Source organism: Vanellus vanellus (assembly GCF_965231255.1).
Source record: "Vanellus vanellus genome assembly, chromosome: 3".
Lineage (NCBI taxonomy): Eukaryota > Metazoa > Chordata > Aves > Charadriiformes > Charadriidae > Vanellus > Vanellus vanellus.
Window position 1 is genome coordinate 1,045,230 of NC_138907.1, and position 12,694 is coordinate 1,057,923.

At 49.5% G+C, this 12,694-nt stretch overlaps 1 protein-coding gene across 1 annotated transcript in view; it reads right to left on the minus strand.

Annotated features, from left to right (window-relative positions):
* SLC24A3 (solute carrier family 24 member 3) overlaps nt 1–12,694 on the minus strand; it is a gene marked incomplete at both ends in the record, with an annotated part of 161,261 nt that overhangs the window by 53,880 nt on the left and 94,687 nt on the right. Inside the window, 3 exons of the mRNA XM_082480186.1 lie at nt 678–762; nt 6,075–6,149; nt 12,371–12,447. Coding sequence (XP_082336312.1) covers nt 678–762; nt 6,075–6,149; nt 12,371–12,447 — 237 coding nt within the window. The remainder of the gene's footprint in view (nt 1–677; nt 763–6,074; nt 6,150–12,370; nt 12,448–12,694) is intronic.

Below are 12,694 nucleotides of genomic sequence, written 5' to 3' on the forward strand. Positions count from 1 at the left end.
TGCACTCCCCTCTTAGCTCAGTGCTGCTGAAAGACCACATGAGTTTCCCGGGTTTCACACACTTAAGGACTGTTGCATCCCTTGGTCACACCTCCCACAAGCACAGAGTTGCTTCGGTAGTGTGCTGCTCTGACCAACTCGTTTCTGTGAGAAAGCCTTTCAAATCCTCTTCTCCTTCCCACTCTGGCTTTCCCAGAGGGAAGCGGTGTTGGAAGACTAACCAGAGCGGGGGCGACGGCAGAGAACCTGCAACCGAGGACACGAAGAGTTCGCCTTGGTACCAACCCAAGAGGCGGGGGGGGGCATCCTTTCACGCCACGTCCCAGAGACGGCGTGGCAGACGGGGAGAAGGCTGCACGTGCAGAGCTCAGCGCGGTGCAGTTCGGCCGCGCTACGGCGAGGTGGACCAACGGACAGTTAAGGTGACCTGCCTACAGGCCTTGGTTGGAGGGGGGTCAGATCAAACCACTTCCACGGCAGCCCTGCTGTGGGATCGAGGCACTTTTTCAGAGCTGCTTCACCTAGGGAGGATTCCCCACAATCCATCCTACGTGTGCCCACCAGGGAAGGGCCGAGTACTATAACGAGTATTACAGGCGCTTTAGCAACCCCATTTCAACTCTGAAAAACAGCCAGGGAAACGCGGATGTTTGAAGAAGCAGCAGCAGGTTAGTTACCTATGACAGATGTAAACAACTCAGGAGCAGAGCTTCCCGCTGCCATGAAAGTTGCCCCAGCCACATCTTCGCTAAGATGCAAGCGCTGCAGAAAAACACATCAGAGTCATTGATTACAACACTGAGAGGCTGAAGGAATTCAACTAGAAACGTTAAACTGCCCACCGAGAGTGGGAAACTGCCAATACGTATCAAGTTTCATGTTAATCAATTTTAAGTATAGGGGAAAACGTCATCACGGGCGTTGGCTCCCTAAGGTGGCACCTCCTTGTAGAGAGGGCAGGTTGTGGCTGTGACACCCTTTACAGAGGAGAGAAAGAGCGGTACTCTGGACAACAGTGAGGCAGTTTCACCGGTCACAGCTCTTTGTCTCCTCCGTGACCTCAACAATACACACCTTATCTCATCTACTTTGGCCTTTGGTAAAGGGCAGGGCTGGAGCTCAGGCTTGGTCCACCTCCAGCCACCCTCCCTGCCATCCCTTCAGCCTTGGACATTGAACATCTCCTCACCCCCTTTCACACGGCTCACCATCAAGATACTTACCTCCTGCAGCCTTCCCCTAGCAGCGCCCAGGGACTATCTAAAACGGGGGTTCCTGGAAGGGAAAGGACCCACTACTCTACGACAACTTCATCGGCGTACGCTGTTTCCAAAGATTTACTGGGTTAATTACTTCCTTTTTGTTTTCTGCATTCCCACTGCTCCATCTGCACAAGTCGCTGTTCAGCAAACGCGACAAGGCTGTTAAAGACCACACGCCTTGCTGGCACCTTCCGTGGTTTAATGAGTAGCTAAAAAAAGCCACCCCCCGCCATACGGCCGTGAACCGCCGAGCTGTCACTACACAAAGCCGGCTTGCTCGCCCGCCTGCGAGTCCGCGGCTGCCACTGCACGAGCAAGGGGAAGACAGCTGAGGGTGGCAGGGTGGTGGGCACGTTCCCCTGGCAGAACCGGCTGTTTGACGCAGCACGCCCGGCCCGGCAGGACAGAGGAAGCCCTTCTCCTCCCTCTGTAGCGCCGCAGGGTTTCTCCGCAACTTTATCCTCACCAAAGTACCTTTTCACCGAGACAAGATTGCAGGAGTCCTCCCTCCCACCAGCCTTATCTGGATTGAAGATCCCGCGAAGGATATTCTAGGTCCGTAAGAGAAGGTAACTCTATCCACTGATCGATCATACACGTGTTAAAAAAAAATATCTTGTACATAACGTTACGGGGACGAGGAAAAAGGAAAAGATGTGCCCTGACCGGGAATGCTCTTTAAGGAGGACACCACGACATCGTTGCATTACTATAAAAGCTCGTGGAACCTGATTAAACACAGCTTTATAGATAATGATCTTAAATAGGATTAAAACTGTTGTGGAAGAAGTTCATAGGAGCAGACGTCGATCCCCAAAGGCCAGTTCCTTCTGCAGGATTCTCTACGGAAATGTCGAGGCAGTCATCCTACGATAGTCAGTCTGCAACTCAATGGTGTCTTTTGAACGAAAAGACCATCAGCCAAAGAAACCAGCTGTGCTGACTCTCTGTGGGCATGTTTTAATTTAAAGCTATAGTAGGTTCCCTCGAGGACAGCTCCTAGAAAATTTATTGCAATGCATATGATGATTCAGTTAATACAATAGGGCAGAAAATACAGCACGCTATGTAGGAGGCACAAATGTATTCTCTGGTATTTGCAGACAAATGTTCGCAATTGCCGTATGACGTTAGTCGCGTCATATAAACACTCCGTAACGCCAATAACAGCGAGTAGCTCTGCAAATGCAAGTACAAGCTGTTTGAGAAAACAAATGAAAATCAGCGCTTTATTGTAAGTACATCTGAACTAAGACAGAATGTGAACGTCTACCATAGCAAGCGTTCTGGAACAAATTCTCACCTCAACACGCACATTTGGGAGCACAAATGCCTTGTTGGTTTAACTCGACAACCGCTTTCCAAACTAGATGAAGCTAAGCCAGAAAAAGGGCATTTATTTTACAATTAGCGCATCTGAACTGTGAGCGGCTGTAGAATAACTATTGGTTGATCTCCAAGACCAAAAAAAAGCCTTCAGGCAGGAGGTTTGAATTCTTTCGGGCTGGATACAGCAGTAGGTGGTAGTCGGATTACTGATGGTAGATCTTGGGTCAGCAGCAAGTCATTACCATTTAGGGTTGTTGGCGTGCTAAGCGCACTACGCGTACTGCCATACCCAGCGCGACCTCCTACCAAGGAGCTCTCTCCCCCCTCCCTCTCTCTCGTGATTGTTTTTTGTGAGTTAACAAACAAGTGAAGACCCTTGAAAACATTACAGGTCTTAACTCATCAGGTGATGGAGGAGGACTCAGGTGGTCTTCCAGCCCCGGCTCTCCAAGTCAGCCTACTCATTTCATAGGGTTTTTCTGTGGGTTGGTGTGTATTGGGTGGTGCGAGCAATGGCGGCAGCATCTGCTGTCACCAGGCAGCGATAAAACCTTCCCTTTGCTAGAAAAACAGGCAAGACGGGATACCGCCAAAGGCCGGAGAGGCCTCTGTGAAGTGACCCGAGCCTTTTCCCATGCATTCTTGAGCGCTAACATCAAGGACAAACCACGAAAAGCTGCATGTTTTGAAGACGAGCCCTTCTGGACTGATAAAATCCAAAGCAGTTGGATCAGGAAACAGGAATGCGTATTCCTCTTGCTATCATGTAATTACAGAACTGCTTGATTATGCAAAAAATACACAACTAAAAGGACTTGAATGCCCCTAAAGGTCAACTATGGGGTGAGAAAAACCTTTTTTGGGAGAGAAACAAGTAGGAGCAATAGGAATAGTAAAATTCCGATCCATTTATATGACCCGTTTTGATAATCTCTAACGATACGGTATCTTTCTTCTGGACAGTAGCTTCTTAATACAAGTATGCTATCTAGCGTTCTATCGCTAAGTTCTCTTTCACACCCAATTGAGTAAAACTTTTTACTATCTTCTTATTTTATTGGTGGTGTTGGGCAACACTGGTTCAGAACCATTAAAGCATGAGTAGTTATGTACCACTGAGAAGATAACAAATAATGAAAAAGTAAACATCTGGTCAAGTGAAAGTCGCCTTCTACGACCCAGGGGCTTGTCAATACTATGTTAAGGTCACACGGGGAGGGTGCTCGGTTTTTAGACATCAAACGTCTGTACAAACCCAAACACCTCTGAGAATTTGTCAGAAGAACAAATCGCACCATAGTTCTGACACTTGTACCTCTATAAGGGTTCCCTTGCTCGGGAGAGGGGAGGTTAAATAACTCAGCATGTCTACAACTCCAGCGTCTTCTGTCCCCGCTTCCGCATCGTCGTCTCCATTCCCTCCCCCTGAACCTCGCGGTGGCCTTCCCTACATTCAGCCCCAGAGCGTGCAGCAACTTTGCAGGACAGAAGCTCTCACCCTCTGTTGTCGCCCTTCGGTTACCTGAATACTTATGCACTAAAACAGTCGAATTTCCTGGGGACTTTTTTTTTTTGGATGATGCAAGAAAGGCTTGTACGGCAGGGTGCTGGACTCCAAATATCAGGTTAGTTTAGAGACAACTTCCATCAGAGCTGTCAGCACAAATGATTTCCCCTGCCGTCTCCCACACCTCCTCCAAGGGCCAGGCACAGCCCGAGCCCTGATGAGCGACACTTATTGCCCGGCAGATGGGCAGGCATCTCCTCCAGCTGACAGAGACGTCTAACTGGCAAGACCAAACCATATTTTCTACATGCAAAGATTTCATTGCCCGAGACTGACATTGGAGAGGGCTCGCGGTCACTTCAGGCACGTGCTCTGCCTTCACCCTGTAGCTGTCTGAGCTGATTTAGGCTAAAACGTACCCCTTGTCTTCTAAAATTTCAGCACGCCAACGTTAGCGAAAGAGGGACGGGGTCCCTTGCAACTGCTGGAAGTGTTCAAGAGCTTCTTTCCAGCTGCCCTAGCTGTCCCTGCTGCTCTACAGCTTATACCAACACAACACAAGGTACGAAACTCATGACTTTGAAGGCAAGGTACAAGATCCATGATTTCTACTGGGGTAAATCGCCAGGGGTCTTAATTTCTATCAGCTAAGGGTAGGGCCTAGTACTTTTGAGGAGACATCTGCAAAGACACACAAACACAAGGCAACAGCAGCTATCACAGCGCGAACGGCCGGAGCACCTGGTGAGCCGTCAGCCTGTGAACTCCTGCGCTGGGCACCGCACAAGCAAAGCTGAAAGGCCCCGGGCAAGCGAGCGTGCTGCGCATCTGTAGCATCCTCAGCCTCAACCAAGACTTCATTTCTAACCGAAATCCAAGAAGCCAAATCCATCCCTGGCGCGGGTCTGCTCAGGGCAGTCCTGCTCTGGCCAGGCAGCGCTCCCTGTTGGCGGCTGCACCGGGAACCAGTAAGCCCTGGCGTGAACACACCAGTGGCATGCAGGTCCTCACCAGCCGGGCAGCGGGAGCAGGATGGAGGCACAGCTCGCCGGTCCCACAGGGCTCGCACCACACACAGGGGCAGGACCCAGCTCTCTGGCAGCCGGCTGAGAGCTCGGCATCTCTCCCACCCCTCGGTGGTTTTTTGGGTTTGTTTTTTGGTTTGTTTGTTTGTTTGTTTGTTTGTTTGTTTTTTTAAATACCAACACATCTAAACGCTCTTGTGCATTTTTTCTTTCCCCACCTGATGCTTGGGAGGTTTCTAAGTTTTAAGTTAATGGTATACGAAACTCAGAAACACCTCATGGGTCAATATTTCCACACCAAAGCCAAGAAATAAAAGGTTATCATCTTCCAAGTCCTAGGGGAACCGAGTGATGTGCCTGAAGCCATAACTGAACCAAAGCGCTGTTCCCTACACAGGCGACGAACAAGGTCCCAACCCTCTCGCAGTCTCCGATGGCTGGATCCGATCTCAGGGTGGAGATCCGATTTCTCAGCTGGAGAGGCGGGAGCACGGCAGAGGCAAGCGGCAGAGCACAGGACAAGCTAACAAGCTCTGCTGGGCTTACTCCCTGGAAACCCGCGCTGCAGCTAGCGCTGCCGGGGAGCCCACAGCGTGGGGCTGAGTTTGGGAATCGCTGCTCTAGACAACGTGTTTTTCACTATGTTATCAATTGCCCCCATTTTCAGGAAGTGGTACGATGCACATATAGGAATTGTCATTCGAGAAGCAACTGCTAGCTTTAAGGGGGAGCGTCAGCCAAGTTTACCCACCGGCAGATCCCCAGCCCATCTCCTGCGAGTGAGAACGTGAAGCTGAGCCAACGCACACATGCGGTGTTGAGCAACTAAACAAGAAGCACGAGGAACGGTCTAAGACAATAGTAGATACGCTATCATCCCGCTCCGAGGCTCTCAGGGAGAACGGCTGCTAGAGCGGCACACAAGCTTAAGTAACATCTTCTAATACTTACTTCGCAAATCTTTTCCAATGAAGGGACAAAGAAATCATCGCAGACAATTGCCAAAGCATAAAACATGTACACGGCCTGCAAAAGAAAAGAGAAAATGTTGAGTCTGGAGATCGTCAAGCAGAAACAAACCGCAGCATCCCGACTCATCTTAGACTTGCTTTGGGATATACTTTTTAAAAAAATGAAATTCTCTTGCAAGCAGAATTCATGGGGCTTTCTGGGATTTAATAGAAAGATTATGAAGTATTTATCCAAAAGCTCTTACAAGCTATCAAAAGCTGCCAACATTTTATCATCATCGTAAGGACGACTATTTTTTTTTTTTAATTCTCTGGATATTGCTAAGCCACACTTAAATATTTTTGCCTTCCTTTTTCCCCCCCTGTTGCACAGCACAAGGATTTTTTTACGATTGCGTTCTGTGAAAATCTAAACCCTGGAGAAGTAATTTTTGAAATGCTAGCGTTTTGAAAAAGGGGAAAGGAGCTTGTCTTCTGCCACCGAAGTGCCCTGCCACGTCATCCGGGATCCCAGCGGTAATTCTTGCTCAACTCCACAGAGGAACAACTTCCCAACGACGGAAACCCAAGGGGGAAAACCAGGTGGAAAGCGTGCCGGCTACCTAACCGAGCACAGCGTCCCAGCCTGGCCCGTGCCCACCTCCCAGCCTGCTCTAGTTGGCCGGCGCAGACGCGTCCGAGGCCACGCAGGCTACTCTTGTGCCACCTTACACAAACCTAGACATGTGGCCGAGGAACAGAGCCGGCAGTGCGGACGGCCAGAGGAATAAGGGCATCACCCAAGCAGGGTAGCCCTGCTCCTGTTGCCCAGAGGACACGCCGTGGAGAGGACAGCCGCCCCCGGCGTGCCGTAGCAAAGTTTTAAGGCCGAGTATCCTGTGGAGTGGGGGACCTGGGAGGGAAGAGAGGACGACTGAAGACCTGCAGGACGGGCCAGCGCTCGTCCTTCACCACACTCCTCGGTGTCAGGCGTGCAGCGCAGCTATTACAGGTGGCATCCCCACGGGAACTAGAAAACACCCTCTCTGCACGCGCTACCAAAAACCTGCCACAGAGAGAGTCTACGTTACCGTCTTGGATCTCGTTCCCAGCAGACTACGGTACGGGCAAAGGTTTATTTATTGCTATGCACTTGTGAAAACAGGCACACACAAGAGAGATCCTTAAATTTGGGGCACGTAAACAGAGAGGCGAGGCTGAGGGCGCAAACCTGGAACAAACGGCACCGCAGCAGCCGAGCGCGCAGCAGCTGTGTCCAAAAAGAAGGGATGCGGAAGGCTGCACACGGTGAGGCAGGAGAGATGAACACCTGAGCTCTCCCTCTCCGATCGCTCCTCTGGGAGTTCGCTGGACGCCGCTGGCAGAGGCAGGACCCTGCGAGGGGCTGCAGCCCGTGCTCAGGCCAGCAGGCTCACCGCTCCCGCCCGTCAAAGGAAACGATGTCCCCCCCCCCACCACCGTGCGGCACGAGGTCACCGCGGACGGAGATACACGTGCTGCTCCAGAGCAGCGCATATCATCAGCCACAACTGCAAAGTGAGCGTCAGCGCCAGGTCTGCGTGGTGCACAGCCCGGCCCCAGGGCTGGCTTAGAGCGTCACAGTCCCGCAGCGGCATCTGGATTCCCATCCTGGCGTGGGTTTACATCCCTTGTCTGACTCGATCATGTAAGTCCTCCTCGCACTGGAAACGTACACCTCCGTAATATTTTGCTAGGTTTTCAGTGCATATAATTGGATTTTTTTTTTTTTCCCCCTCCTTTTTCTTAAAGATAGAGCTTCTCTCCTGTAGAGCTACCTGTAGGTGTGCCTGAAAGTGAACAGCCCAAGAAAGAAGTAGTTTTGGCATCTGGTCCAATAAAGCAGGTGAGCTTGCAGCAATCCCTTTCTTTTTCACAGTATCACTCACAGGCGTTACAACATCTTTCCACTCCCAAAGTGAGACAAAACTACCTTAAAGTTCAAAGACAGCTCCATCTTTTTTCGTGACACCTCCCATGAATTATTTTTACAAGTAGCGCAGCTCCAGTGAATAACTAGAGCTGAGAGAAGTGGCCAATACTTGTAGAAAAACGGTGTCTTAATCCTATTGAAGCACAAAGTTATTACCACATCACCAACAGATCCTCCTGCGTTACTTGTCTTTGAAGTTTACTGTTGAAGCTCGGGATGTGGGAGGAGACAGAGTATTTTTTTCTGGAGGGAAATGAGCAATAAAAATGGCTTCTAGGGTTCTGTTCTTGTTTTAATTTTCCAGGAACAGGTTTATATCCCCCAAACTCCCCCAAACCCCAGATTCTAACTTGCCAGAATGTAATTACAACTTTGCTGCAAAAAGCCAGTAACTTCTGTGAAAATCTCAGCCATGAAAACTTTTCAAGCTCAAAAATGTTTCAAGTGCATTTTTTTCAGGATTAGAGATGGGAATTTCATCATAATGGATGATTTTGACACCATCTTGAAGATTCAGTGCTAGACTGTCACTTAGGACAGTTTCTGTGCTCCTCTGTCACTTCTCATAAACACGTATAAATGTAACCTACACTTTATGAAACTCTGACACCGCAAAATGGCCCAGAGGACCACGAACGTAAGCAAAATTTCAGATCTACAGCTTTGCCGGGCGCAGCGGAGACCTCGAGGTTGTAGAGGGAGCACTAGCTGCTGACACGATACCAACAGATAACTGTATGAACAGAGATAAGGGCAGCAAGCGGCTCACAGACATCGTGCATCACAGGAAGAAGGATCAGGCCAAATCCCATTGAAATACGATGGATAGCGGGTGCCCGACTTCAGCCTGGATTCTCTGATCTGCTAATCATACTAATCTGCAGTGGTTCGTGCCATCATTTCCCTTCCCAAATACACAGTAATGCCTTTCAAGAACACTAATCTGTACATCATCATCCCTATAAATTGAGCGCATCCTCTATATTTGACATAATCTACGGTCACAGAGCGCAGGGCATCATATGGTTGCTTGGGCGTCCTGCAATCTGCCGCTGTTGTGGTAGCCAAGTTCTCCCGAAGGGGGGCAAAGCAATGGGGCCGGAGAGAAGACAACAACCCAAAAAAGCACACGCTCAAAAGCCAAACCAGGTCACTTCGGCACCTGCCTCCGCACGTGGCGCACACGCGCAGTTGTGGCCCTCCTGTACGTTCTCACTGTTTTTTCAGATCGTGTGAAGCTACTGTATCGTACGCGTTGCCCACCAGAAAGACGATCAGTCTGGATGGATACCAGGTGCAAGATGTCCACCAGTTCAAGTTCAGGAAAATCTTCCTTATAGTTTTTAAATGGGCATTCAAATGAGGCAGGGGTTGGGTTTGCACTGTCTCCAGTACCGAGAAGAACGGCAAGGCATACCCACCTTCCGGTAACCGTGATGGGTGTAATGGCAACAGGGGACGACGTGATGGGCAGAACACAAGAAATAAGTCTCACCCCCACCATCGTTTAGTTGTGTTCGGCTCGAAGTGAAGATATGGAAGTCTTTAAACAGGCAACCTACTTAAAAGACACTCTTCCTCCCCAGAAGGACATTAAAAAATTACGAAAATATAATGGCCCTGCATAAAAGGATTACAAATACAGGATTAAGTATTACATTAGGATTGATTTTAAAATGATTCTAACAAGCAAGCATCAGAGAAGTAATTGCAATCTCTTCATCAAAGGAGATTAAGTATCTTACTCGAAATACATGTTCCGTTGCACAGGACATAAACGATAATTTTTCATGTTTGTCCAGCGGTCCTTTGAGTTTCCTGCGCCAGTCCTCATACTCAGATTAAAACTTTCTTTACTGAGCTAAAGCAAGAAGCTTCTCATAAGGAAGCTTAAATGCTGTAGGAGCCAGCAATTCCCACAGCCCTGCCTTCCTCCCAAGGAAGCCGGGCAAGGAAGAGGTGACTGTCCCCGGCTGCTCCCCCGGCAGACCCCCCGCCCCAGGTGAGGTGGCACAGCCAAGGGCCATCCCTGAAACCACCGTAACCACGCATGGGACTTTCCTCAATTCCAGCTACATTATAAAACCACCTAAAACTCCACTACTGAAGAGAAATTAAAAAAAAAAAACAAACAAGAAAACCCAACACAAAACAACAAACGAACCAAGCAAGGAACCCACAGAGTCCAAGTCTACTCGGCGCAGCAGCGCACGGCGTCGCTCAGCGCTCAGCAGCAAGCTCTCTGTACCCTGCAGCAGCGCTGGAGCAAGCACATGCAGGGCACTGGAAAATCATCACCCTAACGAGCCAGCTCTGTGCTGCAGGAATGAGACGCGGCTTGGTTTTCGACTCCGCAGAAATCCACAAAAACAGGATACATCCAGAGCGACCTACATTTTCCGCACGGCTCGCACAAGGGAGGCAGGTGCCGCCGTTGGAGCACCCCGTTCCCATGGCTACACCGAATGATGGCAAACGAGGAGCAGGAGGGACCGCTAAGCACAGACAGCGCTCCTTCACCCCGGCTCAGCCTGCGGTGCCCCAGCTCTGCCCGGCGAGGGGCTCGACCTCCACCGCACGCACGCACGCACAGGCTCTTGACACCGGCAGCGCGACGCATCCTGGTACCGCATTCTGCGTTTGCTCGGAGAGAGCTGGGGAAAGGGGGACCGACGCTGTGCTGTCAAAAAGCCTGGGATAACACAGGGACGGGGGCAGAGCCTGCAGCTGGGCAGACAAAGGCTGAGCAGTGATGGGGCCGGGAGGAAAGACAGCGCCCACCTCGTCGGCTCTTCCAGAGAAACCTGCAGCGATACCCAAACCCTCCTTCCTCCGCCATCAGCAAAAACCTCACGAAGAACTTGGTGAAGCAATTTCCCTCCCCTGCCTCATGGAAGCAAGGGGTACCCATCACCCCTTGGGGAGTATCCTTGTGGGTGCTAAAAAATCCAGCTCAGGTCCAGCGCTCACTTTTCAGAACATCTCGAAGCTCAGCGTTCCCATGGAAACTTGGAAGCCTTGAGCTTGCCAGACAGAGTCAATAGTGATGTTACTCAACAACTTATTGGAGCCATTTAGCCAACATAAAATCGTAACGCAGTGCACTCACATTACAACATGCAATACAATCTAATTTATACTTAAAAAGAAATCATGAATCACTGCACATAGCTGACGGCGACTGCTCACTTAAGCTGACTAAAAATTATGAAATGCTTTTAAATATTTATGATAAGCAGGTATTTGCTTGGCTGCTTAAGAATGCCTCTTCCCCTCAAGAAGTACCAACTTGGCAGTTCTTCTTAAATTAAGATGATATTAAAAAGAAAAGGATTGTCTTCATTTACCTAACAAAAGTTGAGGAATAGACTTTGAGGGACTGTGCTTCCCTCTGTAAGGGTACTGCAGCTGCAGAACGCAAGGTCCTCTGACACTAGCTAAGTGTCTAGTGCACTGACAGACCACCGCTACTTAAATAAATTTATCTTGAGTATCTTTAACTTTGGCCTTACCCGTGCACACCGCTTACACTGTCTTGTTTGGGGCAGAGATCGTAAAACTCCAAGCCCCAAATTGCACAGATTTCTGATATCAGTAAGGTCTTTAAAATAGCATCTATTAAAGTCTCCCTGGCGCATTTCTGAACTTTGAGGCAAATCCCTCGCCTGCCCAACGTCCTCCAGAATTCCCAAGAGGATCCAGGATACCCTGCAGCTGATAAATGAGAAGTTACGATCTTTTCTTTAATATATTCAAGAAGAAAAACTCGCTTTAGCAACTTAACTACTCAGGGGAATTCTGAAGACCAAAACTTTTTTCCTTTTTTTTTTTTTTTTTTAATTAATCCAGTTGATGCTTTTTTTTAAACATAAAACCTTCTCTAATTTGTTTCTCCTACAGCTATGTCATAAGGGGTACCACAAGGATTTCTGGGGGAAATCTCTGTGGATAAGACTTCACTTATTTTTGAAGGCAATTACATAAATGTCCTCCCTCGACCTGCCAACCCCGCAGCATCCTCGTGCTTGGGGGCGGAGGGCAGAGGAGCACAGCTGCCTGGTGTGTGTCTGGCTGGAGTAAAGTAACTGGCAGGAGTTTGTCCACATGAGAGCATGCACCCGCGCTCATGGGCTGCACCGGGGCTTTTAAAAGGGGTTCGTGTAAAACTGAAGTATGTTATACTCAGTGTAGTTACTGAAAGTCGCTCTCAACCCCGACTGAGAGCAGAAGCCCCCGTGGGCAGGAGGCAGCGCCGGCCTGGGGTGAGCACACCGAGCCCTGTCCACACTGATAGAAGAAAAAAACCGCAAAGTCACCAAACTTACACAAAGGACGTGCAGGACCACAGCTCCATGTCTCCTGTCCTCGTTCGTGAAGATGTCATTGGGGAACTCATGCAGAGCTGCAAAAAGGGGGGAAAAAAGAAAGCTCAGATGTTTAATCGGCTACTCAAAACCAACACGACATAGCGAAAGTTGCCCCAGCCCTTCTACTGCACAGCCGTCCTACGACTACCACACCAGAGGCTCTTTGTCTCGCCTCCCTGTGAGTTCAGCTTAACTAGTCCTCTAGCAGTTACAGCCTTTCCCCAAATGTTTACTGTGGAACTTGATTGTGTGGCAACCACAGCACCGTGTACACAAAGACAG